The sequence below is a fragment of the Furipterus horrens genome, unplaced genomic scaffold, assembly GCF_987537825.1.
Source record: "Furipterus horrens unplaced genomic scaffold, mFurHor1.1.pri manual_scaffold_2, whole genome shotgun sequence".
Taxonomy (NCBI): Eukaryota; Metazoa; Chordata; class Mammalia; order Chiroptera; family Furipteridae; genus Furipterus; species Furipterus horrens.
Genome location: NW_028327172.1, coordinates 186,255,258 through 186,269,903, shown reverse-complemented (window position 1 = coordinate 186,269,903; position 14,646 = coordinate 186,255,258). Strand labels below are relative to the sequence as shown.

At 36.1% G+C, this 14,646-nt stretch overlaps 1 protein-coding gene across 2 annotated transcripts in view; it reads right to left on the bottom strand.

Annotated features, from left to right (window-relative positions):
- SCFD2 (sec1 family domain containing 2) overlaps positions 1-14,646 on the bottom strand; it is a 313,820-nt gene that overhangs the window by 279,240 nt on the left and 19,934 nt on the right. For both annotated transcript variants that reach the window (XM_090266890.1, XM_090266891.1), the window contains exon 3: positions 4,060-4,187. In XM_090266890.1, coding sequence (XP_090123016.1) covers positions 4,060-4,187 — 128 coding nt within the window. The remainder of the gene's footprint in view (positions 1-4,059; positions 4,188-14,646) is intronic.

Here is a 14,646-nt window from a genome sequence, read left to right as displayed (position 1 = left end):
GGCCCCAGAGTCCCCAAGACACTTTCAGAAAAGTCCAATCTATTTTCATCATAATACTAAGATGTGACCTGATTTTGCTACTGTGTGATATTTGCACTAATGGTACAAAAACAATAGTGGGTAAAAGTGCTGGCACCTTGACACCAAACAAGGCAGTGGCACCAAATTAAATAAGTAGACGATTTCACTTTAGAATGGCCATGGAGAAACCTTAAATGCTACTAACGTCATCAAATCTCAGCCTTTAAAGAAACGTCAATATTCTGTGTAAAGGAATGAGAAATATACAAAAAATAATTGTGGGCATACTTAAGAACAATGATTGTCTCGAGGAAAAGCACTGGTATGATTATGTGAGCTGTGAACTGAATTGTTCACATTGTTTTAATGGCACAAAATTTTTACTACAAAAGACAACTGAAAAACTGGTTTTTCACACATTTTTCCAAAAAATGAATGAAATGAACCTGTTACTTAAAGGAAAACCACTCTCAGTTCACATTGTCAGTGATGAAAGTCAAGTTTTTGTGTGAAAATTATAATTCTGGGAAACTTGTATCTGCTCCTATAGGTTTACATTCTCAATATTTGAAGATTTTCTATTGATATCAGCGGGGATAGCAACGAATGCGGTTTTGTTATACTGTATAATACGTGTCAACATATGGAAGACCTTACAATTTAGAGAATCAGTATTTTCCAAGTGCTTAATGCACAATGGTATAAAATAATGTGTGTGTAAAAGATCCATTCAAAGTCCAAGAGAGACCAATGGGTTTTAACATAACAGAGTATAGAGAATTTAATGATATGGATTTATATTCTACATTGCAATTAACCTATAAAATTGCCTCCTGTAAAGCTAGCATTGTATCAAAGAAAAATATCTGCAGTTTTCTGAAAAGTTATTAAAACATTCCTTCCTTTTCAAACTACATGTATTTGTAAGACCAGATTTTCTTTATATACTTTATCCAAAATAATACAGAAGCAGGTATAAGATATAGCTGTCTTCTATTAAGCCAGACATTAAAGATGTGCAAAACTATAAAACAATGCCATTATTCTCACTAACATATTTTGTTTTAGAAAATACAATTACTTTTTATAAAAATATATTATTCATGTTAACATGTAATGAGTTTATTATATTTTATATTATATTATATTAATAAATACTTTCAAACTGTTCTCTGCATGCATTTCTAATGTGATATTTTCTACCTACTATCTATCTATCTACCTATCTATCTCTCCCACAGATACCAATAGATATAATCCACATAAACAAAAGTTCATGGGGTTGTTTTAGCAATTAAAATTTTCCTTTAAGAGAATGATGTTTATTGCTCCTGGTGCTCATAATGTTTTAATATTACCTTGTACAGAAAATTTTATAATTAAGATTGGAAGTTTCAGTCAGGGGCTCTCTCTCAGTAAATTTAAATACAAAAGGATCCTCAGTCTAGAATTAAAATCTGTTAATGTCTCAAAAATAGTAGAAGCTTCTATTACAATCAGAAAAAAAATTATACTTCAGTAGAATTTACAGCAGGGATTTGGAGAATACTACATACTTTAAAGTACATTTCATAATTTTAAATGCTGCTAGAAAAAGCATTCCAGCCATGTAATATACAAGGGCATGACTTTTTAAAAATGATAAGCTACATGATAAACAGTTTTCAAATACCAATGTTTTATTACATTTAAATTCCAGCTCTTTTCCTTACTGTTGATGGTTACTTATATCTTTTGGTATATAGAAATGAGACACACAAGAAATTCTGACCAGTATTCTGATTAGTGATGGGGAACAGAAATGTGTAGTTACACTGTTTCTTTTCTTAAATTATAAACAGTTAGCAGATGGAAAGAGTATGATTTGGGCCGTCTTTTTGGCCTTTTTACAACAAACATTTGCTAACAGCCTTGACTGGTGTTGCTCAGTGGTTTGGGCATCATCCTGCAAACCAAAAGGTTGCCAGTTTGATTCCTGATCCGATTGCCAGTCAGGGGACATGCCTGGGTTGCAGTCCGTGTCCCTGGCTGAGGCATGAGAGAGACAACCGATGGATGTTTCTCTCTTGCATTGATGTTTCTCTCCTTCTCTTTTCTCTTTCCCTTCCCCTCTCTCTAAAAATAAATATATAAAATCCTTTTTAAAAGAGTTTTCTAACAATTGTCTGTTTATTTTCTTCTTTTTTATTTTCTCTCCCCACCCTCTCCGATGTCTGGAATTTGGGGGAAAAAGCTAACTATTTTATCTAAATATTTTTTAGTTGACAGAAATCTCAAACACTTAAATTTAAATCCTTATGAAGTTACTCATTTTTCCCCCTAGTTCTGATTCTTTTAAAAATATAAAGCCTTTTAGAAAAGTGAAGTGTGTTGATCTTTTAGTCCTAGATTAAATAATAAAAATTGATTTATGCTTCGTAAGATTATATCATTGAAGCAGAATATAAATTAATCTTATCACCAAGACCTTTTGTGCATTTCTACTTTTCTTGATTGATAATATAAAGTACTCCTTGTTTCACATAATCATGGATAAGGAACTCTACAAAGTAAATATGCTTGTTCTTAATGCATACCTAGAACTGTGGAAATTTAAAAGAGAGAAAGAAGGTAGGGAGGAAGAAAGAAAGGAACTAGAATCAATAGTCAAATGGCAGGATGGTCTCTAAGTAACATTCTTATTTCTACCCTAACACAACAGTAGGACTTCTGGCACTGGTTAAAAAAAAACAAGGATGGTTTTACAAATAAAGAGCATATTCTCTTCCATTAGAATGCATGGGTTTGCATTTCAGTCCTATTCCTTGTCCTATGTTAGGACATGGACACCTTAATTTTTCTCTGTTCCAGTTTCCTTATCTGAAAAACATGATGGGATAGTAATGGTATCTGTCACCAGAATTACTATGAGAATTAAATAAGATAACACATGTAAAGAATTAGAAGAAGACCTAGCACACTGTAAATACTCAATAAACACTGTTTTCACTTTTCTGTTAATCATTATGTTCCTTAAAGTCCTCATATATAGTCACCTAACACTGAAAAGCATGATTTTCTTTTTTCATTTTATGACTGTGTAACATTTTTCCTTCTAGATTCATCCACATTCCTTTAGTTCCAAAATTTTGTTCTTCCATTTCAACTTGATAGTTTGATTTTTGTACTCATAAGCAATTAAGAACCTGGGCAAAGAATCTCAGCAAGAAAAAATTTCCTTCTAGTAAAATGTACTAATATTTACTGGATATCTGCAAGCAAGTTATAAATAAGAAAACATTTTTAAAATATAGAAATAAAGTTTCCATAAATAAATTCTCTCTATTAACCAAATTCAATATCTGTATTTAAGTGCTTCCATATTAATAGAATTATTTAATAAAAAGTAAAATCAAAATATTAGTTCTCTGACTTTTTAATCAAAAGAATAAAGCTACTTAAAACTTAAATTCCATTTCAGCCAGTTCTTCTAAGACTGAAGACAAAGCTGGATGTGAAAAAAATGAGGAATGAGATATGTCATACCCTGGTGAAGAAGGGATACCATTTATGGGACTGAACAATCAGTAGACACCTTGAAAGGGCAGAGGCCAGGCCAAAGCATGTCTATCTGCTGAATTGTTTTTGTCAGCACAGTATTTTATTCATTAATTCAAAACCAATAAAAGAGTTCTCATCCACATTAGGTAAGAAAGGAGAATGAAAAAGGGGAGGGAGCATAGGGGTGAAATAGAATGAAGGTGGTCAAGTCCAATTTCAAGAGCTCTAGATCAACTGAAGAAAGTAAAAGCATTATTCTTTGTATGTAAGGACTCTCCTGTAATTCCCAAAATTGAGTCTAAGAAAAGGGGTCATTGTTGAACCCCAAGGGCAGAGTAAATGAATTCCCTCCCTGCTCTTTCAACAGTTTACAAATTTGTCAGTTCTTTTACCTACATGCCATGCTGGCTAAGTTGGCTCACTGTTTAGAACAGGCTGAAATGAACTGCCTTGGAGCCTGCTGTCACTGTCTGTCCTGAGTGAAGTGGGCACACTTACCCATACTCATCTTGATTGGCAGGTTTTCTCTGCTCGCTGCTTCCACTAGATGTCTCCGGACCTCCATCACGGCCTCTTTGTGCTTGGTGTTCAGTAAGGTTTCCCACAGGGCTTTGGCTGCTGGGTCACTGCAATCAAACCACAAAGAGCTTTAGAATAAATTTCTACTGACTAATGGAAAGGGTTGAAAGCAAAATAATTTCTTAAATATCTTTTTGAGCACTAATGTAGTCTTCCCTAAGGATAGACTCCAAGCATTAGGATTAAACAGAGACTATCTAATCCATTTTAATCAGCACAAAATATTGAGAAATTAAGGAGACAATAAAATCAAGCCAAAAGAAAAAAAAAGGAAGAAAAGCTTTATTATTCTTTGAGAAGTGGGAAAACTATATGATACTTTTTTTTTTTAGATTTTGCATTTAAAATATTTTGGAGTATAGTTCAACATTGCCACGGTAACAGACAAACGGTATATACGCCAAAATTAATACATGTCAAAAAAGTGATTTATCAGTGATTATAAGCACATTAATTTGAGATAACATACTTGTCGGGAAAACACAAAGCAATTAGCAAAGAGAATTCCTGTTCAAAAGTCACTCAGTAGAATTCTTAATGAGTAGGTTTTCTACTGAATGAAAACCAAGAATTAGGTTAAGTAACCAAGGCCTTAAGTATCCCTCTTTGGGCCTTAGGTTGGAAGAATGGCACTTACTGAAGCCTTTACAATTAACCATTGATAACAGAACGAAGCGCTGCATTGTGCAGGGTCTCATCTGTGCTCACTTGTTCAACAGCCCTCTGTCTCACTCAACACGCCATGTTTAAATTATAAATGAGTACAGTGTTCCTTCCGGAAGACCTCTACATGTAGCCAAGTATACACATTTGTAGTAACATTTCAAAACCTGAATATAAAAAAAACAAAGATGACTTCTGTCCTTTTCCAAGGACTTTTTCTTCCACTTAAAGCTCTACTAACATCTTTTACCATCCAGTTAGCAATAGTTTGAAAATCAACACATTTTTAAAATTATATCTAATAAAATATTGATTTAGCTTTAAAAGTATACTTAATAAGGTATACCTTTCAAATTCAAATTTGATTTGGAATAATGGAATGATGAACTTCAGCACTGAGTTTAATGTCTGGCACATACTATTCTTTCATTAAAGAGTAGTTTTATTATCATCTATTTTTTCTTAGTAAATTAACTAACGTCACTGCTTAACATATTCAAATTGTTTTGATCTAATTAAAACTGTCATTATATCTCTCTATATCCAATATTTTATTTTTAATTTAAATAAGCAGGTAAACTACATGACAAATCCTATTCCCGGTTGTTGGATAATAGATAAAAACAAGATAAAAGCTTTCAATGACTTATAGGAAGAGGCAGAATATAGCAATTATCAAATAAAGTGTGATAAGAGGCATGATCAGTGCTTGCACAGATTTATCTGGTAGCACAGAGGGGAGGATCTAATCCTAGCTGGGAAGGCAGGGGCTTAGAGAATGATTTCTACCAGAAATACGAGCAAGTACACAGATACGTACATTCCAAAAACAGCCAAGGGAAGTAGTTATAACTCAATCTGGGAAGGAGAATGGTAAAGAAAGTCCTCAAGGAAGATACAAAATCTTCATCACAAACAAGATGAAGAAGGATGTTTTGAATGTGCAAAGTCCTAGGTACATGACACTAAGGAGTACTGTTTTGCTCCATGCTAAGGTGCCAGGGGAGGGGGAGTAGAAGTCAGGGCAAATGAGAAGGTGGGAGCTACTCTCTTAGGCCCTGCATTCCTTGCCAAGGCTTGTCAACTTCAGTCTGTGGGTGACAAGTCGCCAGTGAGCATGTGATTGATTTCACATTCTGAGAAGAGCAGAGTAGCATAGCTTAGCTAATTGTGAACACAGTCTTTACCATTGTTCAAAATTAGATCTATTTCCTATGGGGTTTGGGGATTACCAGAAGGAAGGGGCGTTGGGGGGCTGGGTAAAAAAGGTGAAGGAATTAAGAAGTACAAATTGGCAGTAATAAAATAGTTACAGGAATGTAAAGGACAGCACAAGGAATATAGTCAATAATATTGTAATAACTATGTATGGTGCCAGGTGGGTACTTGATTTACTGGGGGCATCATTTTCTGAAGTATATGATTGTCTAACCAGTATGTTGTACCTCTGAAACTAATGTAAAATAATACTGAATATAAACTATAATTGAAAAGTAAAATAAAATTTAGAAGATCAGACAGTTCAACAACCTCTCACCCCTCCAAAAAAGAAAGTTACTTAACTTCACCAAAGCTTGAAGACAAGGGAGAGCCACTACAAAATTCTGAGCATGGGAGTTATTTATAGTTCCAGTTTCCCCAATTTATAGTACATAATATTTCCCTACTTTTATTCTCCAAAGCACCTCTCCCCAAACTACAGGAATTTCTCACATACTCTCAACTCTACACGCAGAATATCTAGAGTAGAAATTTACTGCCCTCCTCTTTTCCATGAGCATAATACAGAGTCTCCAAGATCACAGTAGGTTAGGTAATGCTGTGGGTGCTCCATCAGATTAGTGTGGTGGTTGAAATGTGGGCTCTGGGGTCAGATATATCTGCATTCAAACTCTGACCATCCCCTCTTCACCCACAGCAGCTACATGGCCTCTTTGGTCTTCTCAGGACTCCAAGCACTGGGACCTCTTTTCCTCCTTTGCCAGTAATTCTCCTACAGATATCTTTCTCTCTCTTCAGGTGTCTGCTGAAATGTCAGTCATGCTATCAGAGACATTCTCCTTACTGCTCTGTATAAAAGAGTGATAATGGCCCATCCTAGCACCATAAACTTACCAGGCTTTAGTGTTCTACGTAATCCTTATTACCATCTGACTTATTATATGTCTCCATGTTTATCTGTTTGCTGTCTATCTCCCTCGTACAACATGAGGTCCTTCTAGGAAAACATGATTTTGTCTTACTCACTGCTAACTTCCCACTATGTAGAATAGTGCCAGGCCTGTGGTAGGCATAATCAATAAATAATGAATGAATGAGTGCACACAACTAGTCCTTCCTTTTCCTTTGTTTTCTCATCTGTAAGATGGAGGTAATAATAGTGACCACCTCACAAGTTGTAAGGATTAAATAAGATAATATATGTAAAACACTTTCCTGATTCACAATAAATATGAGTCATTGTGTAGTTGTTACTACTATTACTATTGCTATGAATGACATTGTCTTATAATTCAATATGTTCAAGGGTTTTTAATATATTAAATGAATTCACTTAATTATAGTAAATATTTTTTATTGTTGTTCAATTACAGTTGTCACAATTTTCCGTTGCACTCCTCTGTACCACCCTGTCCCCACTTCCACAGTCAATCCCCACCCTGTTATCCATGTCCATGGGTCCTTTATACTTGTTCCTTGACTGGACCCTTCCCCTTCTTTCCCCAGTTATGCTCCACCCACCCACCCTCTGGTCACTGTCAGTTTGTTTCTTATTCCCATGTCACTGGTTCTATTTTGCTTGTTTGTTTGTTTTGTTCATTAGGTTCTTGTTATAGATGAAATCATATGATATTTGTCTTTCACTGCCTGGCTTATTTCAGGTAGCATAATACTCTCCAGTTCCATCCATGCTGCCAGGAAAGGTAGGAGTTCCTTCTTTCTTCCTGCTGTGTAGTATTCTGTTGTGTAAATGTACTACAGTATTTTGATCCACTCATCTACTGATGGACACTTAGGCTGCTTCCAGCACTTGGCTATTGTAAATAATGCTGCTATGAACATAGGGGCACATAGGTTCTTTTGAATTGGTGTTTCAGGATTCTTTGGGTATAATCCCAGGAGTGGGATTGATGGACCAAAAGGCAGTTCCATTTTTAGTTTTTTGAGGAAATTCCATACTGTTTCCCACAGTGGCTGCACCCGTCTGCATTCCCACCAACACTGCACTAAAGTTCCCTTTTCTCTGCATCCTCACCAGCACTTGTTGTTTGTTGATCTGTTAATAATGGCCATTCTGACCATGTGAGGTGGTATCTCATTGTGGTTTTAATTTGCATCTCTCTAATGGCTAGTGATGTTGAGTATCCTTTCATATGTCTATGGGCCTTCTGTATGTCCTCCTTGGAGAAGAGTCTGTTCAGGTCCTTCGTCCATTTTTTAATTAGATTGCTTGTCTTCCTGGTGCTGAAACATATAAATTCTTTATACATTTTGGAGATCAAACCTTTGTCTGAGGTATCATTGGCAAATATGTTTTCCCATACTGTTGGAGAGATCACAATATCTAATATCAAACTATACTACAAGGCCACTGTAATCAAAACAGTCTGGTACAGGCATAAAAACAGACACATAGATCAATGGAACAGAATAGAAAGACCAGAAATAAACCCAAGTCTCTATGGTCAAGTAATATTTGACAAAAGGGACAGGAGCATAAAATGGAGTAAAAACAGCCTCTTCAACAAATGATGTTGGGAGATCTAGACAGGTACATGCAAAAAAATGAAACTAGACCACCAGCTTACACAATATACCAGAATAAACTCAAGATGGGTAAAATACTTAATATAAGTCTCAACATCATAAAAGTCCAGAGGAAAACATAGGCAGTAAAATTTCAGATATTCCATGCAGCAATATTTTCACTGATATATCTCCTAGAGCAAAGGATATAAAAGAAAATATAAACAAATGGGACTATATCAAACTAAAAAAGCTTCTGCACAGCTAAAGAAAACATCAGCAAAATAATTATAGTAAATATTTTTTATACAACACTGACTTGTTCACATATACTTAAGTCACTGGGGCCTTGTACTCTCTGGCTCTTTTCTAATAAAACATTTTAGAAGAAATACATAGTTTCCATGAGCTCTAACAATGATGCCAAGACATGTTTCCTTCAAAATTGTTTTTTTTTAATATAAACAATTTTGATTGTCCAGATATGTGACAGTTCCTAATATCTACTTCCTCTCCAAAACACCATAGTAACCCCCGCATCACACATGGGCATTTCAAGATTACCCAGTTAACATTCATGAACTAATCCTGGTGTTCTGAGTAATCAGCACTGAAGAAGTCAACATCATACTTACTGGTAGCTCTGCTATGTCCTGCACCCCTGTCTTCACCAAGTCACTCTGTTACTGCTACATGGTTGTTTATACACATACTTGTATATTGGTATCTACGTTGTGGGTGGGAGTTAATCACTGCCTTTCTCTAATATGCTCAGAAAAGCTGACCGATAGACATTTCACACTATTGAAGTTTCACATCAAATCAATGATGTTCAATGTTATAAATCAAGAAAAGTTCACTGAAATCCATACTATAATCATGATAGTGCATTTTATACAATTCTTTATCCTCTCCAACTATACAAACTCTATTTTCCTAATGAGGGAATATAAGAGAGTTACTTAACCTCTCTGCACATGCTTCCTCCCCTGTTTAACTAGAGATGGTAATAGAGTGGGCTGTTATGAGAATTGAATGTGCTAATACATCTAAGGCACCTAAAACAATGACTGGCACATATTAAGTGCTCAGTAAATATAGCAGTAGCAGCAGTAATAGTAGTAATTAAAATATCAAAGGTCAGAATTTTCTCATAAGATAAAGGAGGAAGTCTGTTTTAGAAGCACATTAGTCTTTTCATCTACGTGCATACACATGTGGATATCCACTGCCAGTAGTTTTGTTTTTTAATCTGAAAAGGCCAACAATATATAATACAGAATTCATAACAGAATTCATAATGATACGATTGAAACGCTGAAAACTTCAACTTAAGCAATCCCCTTATATATGATGTGCTGATGTAAAGAATTTTGATATACATTACTTCAAGACTTAAAGCTATAGTAAGTTAACTTAATGAAGATTTTTAAGCAGTGACTTCTGGGACAGCTTTCTGCTCCATTAGTGTAATTACATTGAAATTCTGTAGCCTGAACCCAAGAGGACATTTTAAAACTAGAATTGTTACTTTTATGAGGTGTTCTGATTCCATAAATATTTTCAGGCTGACTTAAAAAGTGGGTATGTGCAGCCCTGGCTGGTGTGGCTCAGTTGGTTGGGCATCACTCCGCAAAGCAAAAAGTCACTGGTTTGATTCCCAGTCAGTGCATGTGCCACAGTAGCAGGTTCAGTCCCCAGTTGGGGCGTGTACAAGAGGCAACCAATAGATGTTTCTCACATCGATGCTTCTCTCACCCTCTTTCTGCCTCCCTGCCCCTCTCTCTCTCTAATAAAAGTGTATGTACAACTTTTGCCGTAGAAGTGAACATACTTACATCTTCAGCAGGATACTACCTAACCCAACACAGATGAAATTTTTTTCTTTAAACCTCACCCAAGGATATGTGCATTGATTTTTTTTTAGAGAGAGAAAGAGGGCATGGGGAGAGAGGGAGGGAGAGAGAGAGAAAGAGAGAGACAGAGACAGAGAGACAGAGAGAGAAAGAGAGAAAGAGAGAGAGGGAAACATCAATGTGAGGGAGAAACGTCATTGGTTGCCTCTTGCATACACTCCAACCAGGGATAAAACCTCCAACCCAGGCATGTGCCCTGACCAGGAATTAAACCCATAGGCTTTTAGTGCATAGGATGATGCTCCAACCAACTGCGCCACCCGGCCAGGGCTGAAAATTTATTTTTAGTCTTTGAAGGCATCTAAGGAAAGTTTTATAATATGCCTGAGAAAAACTACTATTTTAAACACATCAACTGCTATTATATCCTATTTATCCCTAATCTAAACCCTGTGTTCTGCTGCAAACCTTGGTCTTGTTTAGTCTTCTCACTTAAGTTTAAGAACAGCTGGACAACATCTTTTTAACAATCAGGCCCACTAAAAACAGGGTTCTTTTTTTCTTTATCTTTTTTCTTTTTTGTGTGTGTAACTTAAGATTTTTGAAAGGTAAATAAAATGTAATACTAAAACATAATTTTCAATACCGCCACTACATTGTATTTCAAAAGCATTTCAAGATTTACAAAACATCTTCTAATAACTCACTTGATCCTCACCTCATGAACTATGCCATTATCACTGCCTCAATTTAAAGGCCTTTAGAGAAGCCAACTGTCTAACTTAAGTATGCTGAACCTGTACGGCAAAACCAGGACTAACACCCAGGTGACTGGATTCTGAGCCCAATGGCCAGCCTACAATACTACGCTATACTTGTATTATGTATATCATCAAGGAGCATCAATTATGTAAAACGTCAATCATTTTCAACTTTTCATGTTGATTCTTTTTCAAATCCTTAACACATCTTCTATTCTCCCCTTAAGTTCACATGTGGACCCCGCATAAGACAATGAAATAGGGTGAAGAGTGAAACAAATCCACAGTAACTCATGAAGCAGGTAAAACGTGCTCTCAGGATTTCATACACTTTTTGTTTTAAACAATATCATACTTTTCCCCTTGTAGGTCACTACAAGCCCTTGACATTCTCTTTGCTATACAATGCCAATCACTGTTATTCAACTCTCTTCTTTAAATGTTTCTCTCCAAGAAGGCTTTGCTGAATTTTAAATCATTCTGTACATATATCATTTATACAAGGCAAAAAACTGAAGTCTAAATTGCCCTGCGGTATTACTTGCATGCAACCTATATTTTATTTGATATTCATTATATTCTTGGGAAAGAAGAAAAAATAGTATCTAGCTATTTGACCACTGATAAAACTGAGAGAAATATTCTACTTTTATGTTTTATATTTCAAAAATATATTGGAACAAATAACAGACTAGAATATTCATCCTACGAAAGAATCCATTTAGTTACTATGAAATGGAATTAGTTTCAATATTGTCAGAAACAACATGTCAAATACATACTAAATGTATGTCTTTTTTGGATAAACTGATTATCATGTATCCTTAAATATCAAACTATTATGACAAATAGTCCTATTTGAAGAAGACTACAGTCCAAAAATACACACACAACTATAACCTGCTAGAATTAGCTTTTTTTAAGTCTCAGAAGACTTCTGCACATGAAGATATGGTTCTTTCAGTTAATTCTTGGCTCTTTATTCACCAGACTTACTCAATTATGAATGAAATCTTAGAGCTGCTTTGGTTTGGCATGTATGAAATGTCAAGTGCGGTCTGCTAGAAACTAACAGGATATTCATCACCAAATAAAATATAAATAAGACTGCATTAATTTTTAAAAAGTGGCTGAATGTTGAATCATGGTGCTACTTCAATCGAATGGAAGACAGGCAAGTAAGACACTGGGGGTGAAATGTTAATCCATGCCAGTATCTTTTGACTAACCTCAGAGAAATGGTTTCTTCAAGGAATGCTCGGGAAGTTAAGCTTACTCACAGGATTTGCAATAGCAGTTACAGTATTCCAACAGAAATACAATGATGGCAAAATAAACAAACATTTTCAACTACTTTTAAACAGAAAGCAATATGATTCATAGTTTTTCACAGCAGGAATAATGGCTTCCATCAGTAGTGAGCTTAATGAACTCCAAAGGTAGGTTTGTTAATTAAATTATTCACAGAAGTTTCAATAGTCATCTTTCCTCTTGACTACTCTTTTAAACAATTACCTCATCTTTAACAAAATTATCCATTAACCTTCATCTAAACAGAAGAGAAAGCAGCTAGATACAGAAGGATATTGAAAGAGACCACTGGCACTGGAAAGGGGTCCTTCATTCATTCTCTTATTATTAAAATATGCAATATTTTAATACGCAATAATATATTAGTTTCAGGTATACAACATATTTATTCAACATTAATGTACATAATAAAGTAATCACCATGCTAAGTCCTATAACCACCTGCCATTGTTATGATATTGTTGGCTATACTCACTATGCTGTGCATTACAACCCTGTGACCTAATGATTTTATAACTGGAAATTTGTACCTCTTATTTCTCTTTACTTTTTTTGTCCCTGCCCCCAATCCCTGTCCCTCTGGCAACCATCTGTTTGTTCTCTATATCTACGAGTCTGTTTCTGTTTTATATTGTTTGTTTTGTTTTTCAGATTCTGCATATAAGTGAAATACAGTATTTGTCTTCTGTCTGACTTATTTCACTTAGCATATTACCCTCTAGGTTTGTTCATGCTTTCAGAATATGAGCACTTCCTATGGGCTGGGCACTCATTGAGGTGCTGCAACCACAGCTGTGGGCAACCTCCAGTGACCTGACCTCATGGAGCTAGGAATCGAGCAGGGAAGCTAGAACTGAGCATGCTCCTGCAGAAGTGACACAAGCAGAGAATGGGAGCTCTGGGAGAGTAGAATACCTAACCCGGCCTGGGTGTGCAGGTGGAGGTCAGAGGCTAGCTGAGGATGTGACAGAGTCCTGAAAAATGAGTAGGAACTAGCCAGTTGAAGAATGATGTAAGAGCATTCTAGGGAGGAGTAGTATCATAGGTAGGGGTCCTGAGAAGAGAACTTGAGACCTTTGCAAAGAAGTGAAAACAAGTATGAATGCGACACGAAGATCTAGTATGACGCTGCCCTCAGTTCATCTTAAATCTTCCAAGACCTAGTAACGACATTAGGGATTATACATTTTTTTCCCAAGGTTAGCTAAAGAGTCTTCAGCAATAGACTAACATAATTAGGTCTGCATTAAAAGATCACTCTGGCCTCGTAGCGAATGGATCTAAGGTCTAGGTGAGAGGCTACTCATAGTCCAAGCATGAATTAATAATGATTTAAACTAGAACGACTTCCTAAATCTACCAGATAATATTATTCCCCCGTTCAAAACCATTCCATGCTTCCTACTAATACCATAGTAAAATCTAAGTATTTATTTTGGCCAACAAACTTTGGTGCATTTCTTTACATACAACTTTATCTCTCACCTTCTCACCTTCATCCATTGGGCCTCAGCCATACAGGTCTGGCTTCAGCCTCTTTAATGGGCCCACTATGTTCCCAACTCAGGGCCTTTGTATGTGCTGTTCTCTTTGCCTAGAACCCTCTTCCTCCTGATGTTTTCTGATTAGATTTATTGAGCACCCACCAAATGCCAGTTCAATACTAGGCAGAGCTCAAGGCTTCCCTCCTTGACCACTTGAGCTAATTTGGCACTCCCGGTCCCAAATCCCACTTCCCCTACTTTATTTGGTGTATAACATTTGTCATCAACTTAAATTATATATCATTAAATAAAGTTTATTTTAATGACTTGGGAGTAGAAGTGATCACAGGGCATTAAAGACAGAAACTTTCTGGCTTTATCATAATATCAGCATCCTGGGCCCATGGATGGCAGTACAGTCAGGCCACCAACACCCCATGGGCCATGGACCGGGCCAGGTACCCAGTGCAACAGTGTATAAGGTTGAACAAGTCAGAGATAGATCTTCCCTCAGCAAGCTTCTAAACTCTAGCTGGAGAGAACAGACACTAACCCAGAAATTAGAAGATTATGCATTATGAGCTGACATAGGAAATAAAGGGCGCTAGCTATATAATCAAAGACAAAGGCTGAGGTCAGGGGAAGAAAAGAGAGACATGTAGGATGACTAAAAGGTAGGAGAGC